This window comes from Sclerotinia sclerotiorum, genomic scaffold, assembly GCF_000146945.2.
Source record: "Sclerotinia sclerotiorum 1980 UF-70 scaffold_15 genomic scaffold, whole genome shotgun sequence".
Classification (NCBI taxonomy): domain Eukaryota; kingdom Fungi; phylum Ascomycota; class Leotiomycetes; order Helotiales; family Sclerotiniaceae; genus Sclerotinia; species Sclerotinia sclerotiorum.
The window spans coordinates 784,965-789,415 of NW_001820821.1; the positions used below are offsets into that span (position 1 = coordinate 784,965).

The window sequence follows — 4,451 nt, forward strand, 5'->3', positions numbered from 1 at the left end:
CGGCTACAACGTAGAAGTGGCTGTATAGAAGGGGCACGGAAGGGACGGGTGATCTGCATTGAATCTGATCTGATCTAAGACTGATCGTCAGCTCTTACTTGCTGTCAGATGAATGACCCACGGATCGTAAATGATCTTGGTGGCGTACCAATATTCAATAATCGAGGTACAAGGGGAAATGGGCTGGGATAAATCCGCAGATAGCATTGGACAGCGCAAGACAAAGACGGCAATGAAAGGAATTAAAGAAAAGATAATGTCTATCAAATATGTTTCCGCAGTAGCTGTCTCCTCCATTCTGGTGTGCGCATTATGCGCTGTGTGCTGTATTTTGTGCTTTGTTGTGTTTAAGTTTGATTGGAATTTTCTGTATCTGGTAGGCTGAGGTCCGTCAGGCCCGTAAGGTGGATTTTCAATATGTCTGATGGCTGATTATACTCTCTGGTGTCTTCGATCGCGAGCTTTGTGGAACAGGGGTCACAGATCGATCCCCTTTTTTGGAGGGGACCAAGACAAGGGCTTCGCTTCGCGTATCGTATCGTATCGTGGTTGATGCAGTGCAGGATTTTATTATTATTATTATTATTATTGGAACTTTATTATTTGAGGGGCCGGGACCATAGCGGCGGATCTTTGGTTTTTAGTCTGGGGATTGCTTCTAGCTGGGTTGCTTGGGGTTGGTTATCTTTCTCTCGAATCTCACCTCACCTAAATACTAGGTAGGTAATATCTTATTAGTATGTACATGGATTTGTTTGACCGAGTGACTGGCTGATGTACGAGCTTGTCTTTCTTTCTTTCTTGTCTTTCTTGACTGCTAGATTTGGTTTGACTTTACTTGACTTGACTAGCTTGACTCGCTTGACTTGTCATGCTTGCTAGAGCCTAGATGAAAGTAGAAAGGAGTTCTAGTACTAGATGTTAGATATTAGATACTAGATATTAGATCGCGATGATGGTTGTAACTTGTAAGTATGGTCACGTGTGGCGAGGGGGGTGGCGATCGAGTGGTTTAGTGTTTTAGGGGTATAAGCTCGAAGGAAGTGGGTTTTGGCCGGTGCTAGTGCTAGTGCTAGTGGTGGTGGTGGTGGTACGAACAACTTTTTGGTTTGGTTCTGTATGTGTGCATGTACAGAGTGGAGATAAGGTTAGTTTATTAGTTAGTTTATTAGTTAGTTAGTTAGTTAGTTAGTTAGTTAGTTAGTTAGTTACTTACCTGTTGGTTGCTAACTGATTGGTTTTTGTGTATGGTTGTCTTTGCCATTGTCATTGTCACGATTCACTTGCTTGCTTGCTTGTTTGCTTGCGTGCGTTGGGATTGTGGATTTGGGGGGATTTGTTTTGAGGGTGAGGGATGGATGGATGGATGGATTCATAGGGGTTTTTTAAGTGTCTTACTTGTGCTTGTTGTTTTTAGATTTGGTTTGGGTGTTATGTCACTGATGTGATGTAAAGTGAAGTGTACGGTATAGTATAGTATGGTAAGGTAGGGTAAATATTCATGGCTGTGGGTTTAGTAGGTGTTAGATGAGGGCACTTGTGGTGTGACTGTGTAGAGAGATACTTGCATCTCCTCTTAGAGGCGTTACATTTTCTTGCTTGCTTGCTTAGCTGTGATGTGATGTGATGTGATATGATGTGATGAAGCTGCTGCTTACTATGTACAAGTAGGTATGTAAAATCTTCATGCTTCATATTCATTGGCACGACTTTTGCAGAAGACAAGACAACGTAGAACTTGTATACCAAGTAGCATCATCGTGCAGATTCATCAGTGTTGAATGTTGTGTATGCACAAATGATTACCAATCAGTGGACATATAGCTCTCTATGAAGATATTTGAAAATGACTTTCTTGAATATACAAGCCTGTTTGGCTATTCAAGAGTAGATCATACTGACTAAAACTGGTCTTTATCCCGGCAGTCATGAGTGTGTATTACTTGGGTGACATTCATTCTCATATTAACAACGAGAAGGCTTTCTAAGCACAGGATGAGTATGCGTACTGCGCATGTCTAGTGCAGGGAGTCTCATCATGATGTAGAGAATGCTTGATATGTACACAGCACAGGTTTGGGATTGAGATACATATGCTTACAGTTGTATATGTACATGTATATGTTATGTGTGTGTATATGTGCGTGTGACGTTGGGTTTCGAGAATGCCGGCATATACATTGGGAGATATGCGGGATTCCGGATGATGGGCTGCAGGAAACGGAGAGGCGAGAAGGGGGTTATCTTTCTCATGTATGTATGTAATGGGATCGATCGGATCGGAGAAGAAGATTCTGTGTGAGGGATGCGTTGTGGTTTTTTTATGTTGTGAGATGGTCTAGTAGGTGGTGAGGGGTAGGGTATGGTGGATGCTTATGGGAAGATATGTTGTGGAGGGGTGTAGGTGTATTGGCTTGTGACGAAAGGGGTTTATTATTTTTTCGGTTTGGAATATTCAGAAAATAATAAAGCTGGTCGATAAATAAGGGTTCAACAACAAATATGTACAGCAAAGACTATGCGTTCGCGCTACTACTCTATCCAACACTCAACAAAATATATAATATAATACAACTAACGCCCTTGTCAATTATAAGGGTGACAAACAAAAAGAGTTTAGGATTTCCGATATGAAGTTACACGGCATACACTGTAGCAGGGCATATTTACCCAAGTAAGCCAAGCGCAGCAAAGCTATGCAAAGCTATGCAAAGCACACTAAAGAGTACAGGCGCTAACGTACTTAATCTGCACTCGTGCATATGCCTTGTAACATCAGGAAATTAAAACGTGATTCTGTAAGCACCCCAAGTGCAGATGCAGATGAACACGAGGCTTGTTATAAGAGTAGAAACGGTTAGGTGCAAAGCCAGCAATGTGCATCAGGTGGGAACACGTGTCAGTGAAATATGCGGAGACTTCGGGAGACTTTTTTTCAGATCGGGGATCTGAGTTCATGTCACTTGTTGTGGTACAGAGATACGGTATGTTTTGTTGGGATGGATGGCGATGTGAGAAGATGGACTGAACGATGCCGTGGACTTTTCTCGGAGACTCGGATTTCGCTTTGAATTGTGAGATATCTCCGAGCTGCGTACATCGAGCATTTGCATCGAAGCGAGTGCGTAGGAACGTGTGAATGTATTTATCCGATGTTCACTAATAGAACAGAATCGTCGTTGCTAGCAGCGGTCCAACCAACTAGACTTTCAACTCCAACGATTTTTTGATCGGTGATAGTACATGTATGTAGACAGTACAACTCGATCGCTCCAGATCTTAGTACGATATCTGGTAAGAGGTTCCAGGTTACATATGTCTAGGCTGTTTTCCTGGTTTGGCTTTTTCCGTCTCCCTTGTATTCTCGAGTACTCTCCATCTCGAAATTTTGTAGATCTAGCTCTAGGTTGAAAAAGATCTACATGTAGTACTGGTGATACTTCAAGGGTTTTTTCGCCTAAAATTGTTTGACTCTTCTTGTCTTAGATCGTTTGTCTTAGATCTAAGACTTAGACAAGAAGTATCGTTGTACTCATTATAAAACTAATGTGTCATTGTACGGGTATAAATTTTGATCGTGTCTTGCATTTCCTAATTAACTTTATGGCAAGGATGGCTAACAAGTCAAGATGCACCCTCAAATTATCACAAACGGCGTGTCACTTATTGCCCTTGGTAGTTTAGGCTCAAGCTCGAATCACTCCAACATTATTTGAAGCTACTGAAAGAGTCTTGTAAATATCAACTCCTTTTGGTATAGGTTGTACAGTAACAGGCTTTACATCCTTCAAGCTATAGTAGTCATCTGGCGTCACAGTCAACGAGATGAGTGGCACAGAAGAACAAAGCCGAATCTCATAGCGTTGATGTAAAACTTCCTAATACAATCTATATACCGCATTAAGCAAGAATAAACAGCATTGAAAGTATCGGTGATATGGAAGCTATTATGACTGAGTGATGGCTACACTAAAGTCCACAAGATTAATGGCTGCCATGTATGATAGATGCCGTGGACCAAGTAGATGATGGATGCTTGAGACATCATCAGATACTGTTTTGAACCCGACATACCTAAAGCCCGGCGATAAAGAACATGATGACAAAATTGTTGTTGAGTTACAAGACACGGACTACACCAGTAGCTGGGATCCGTAACATTCTTTTTCGTTTTTTCTTCTCTGAGAAAAGAAATCCTTAAACGGAGCACATGATGTTTGCCGAAGTATTATTACCACTGAGTAGATGCACGATTGATCAGTATTAATGAACGGCAGATCGGAACAGGAGCAGTTTCGCAGGTATCCACGGATTGTTCCACGGGAGCACGCTGTGCCAAGTTATACCAGCCTGCACTGAACAATTATACATAAGAAGACTTGCAATGTCCGTGACTATCGTTCACGAACGGCATTTGATGCCATCCATGCACACCTTCGACGTGAATACTA

The 4,451-nt window shown here is 41.9% G+C and overlaps 1 protein-coding gene across 1 annotated transcript; it reads left to right on the plus strand.

The window, feature by feature from the left end:
- Positions 1-2,875: 2,875 nt before the first annotated feature.
- On the plus strand, positions 2,876-3,872 carry SS1G_10367 (predicted protein; the record flags this gene model as incomplete). Its single annotated transcript, XM_001588769.1, has 3 exons — positions 2,876-2,984; positions 3,612-3,675; positions 3,761-3,872. 3 exons carry the CDS (start codon positions 2,876-2,878, stop codon positions 3,870-3,872), a joined length of 285 nt encoding a protein of 94 aa, XP_001588819.1.
- Between the last annotated feature and the right edge of the window lie 579 nt (positions 3,873-4,451).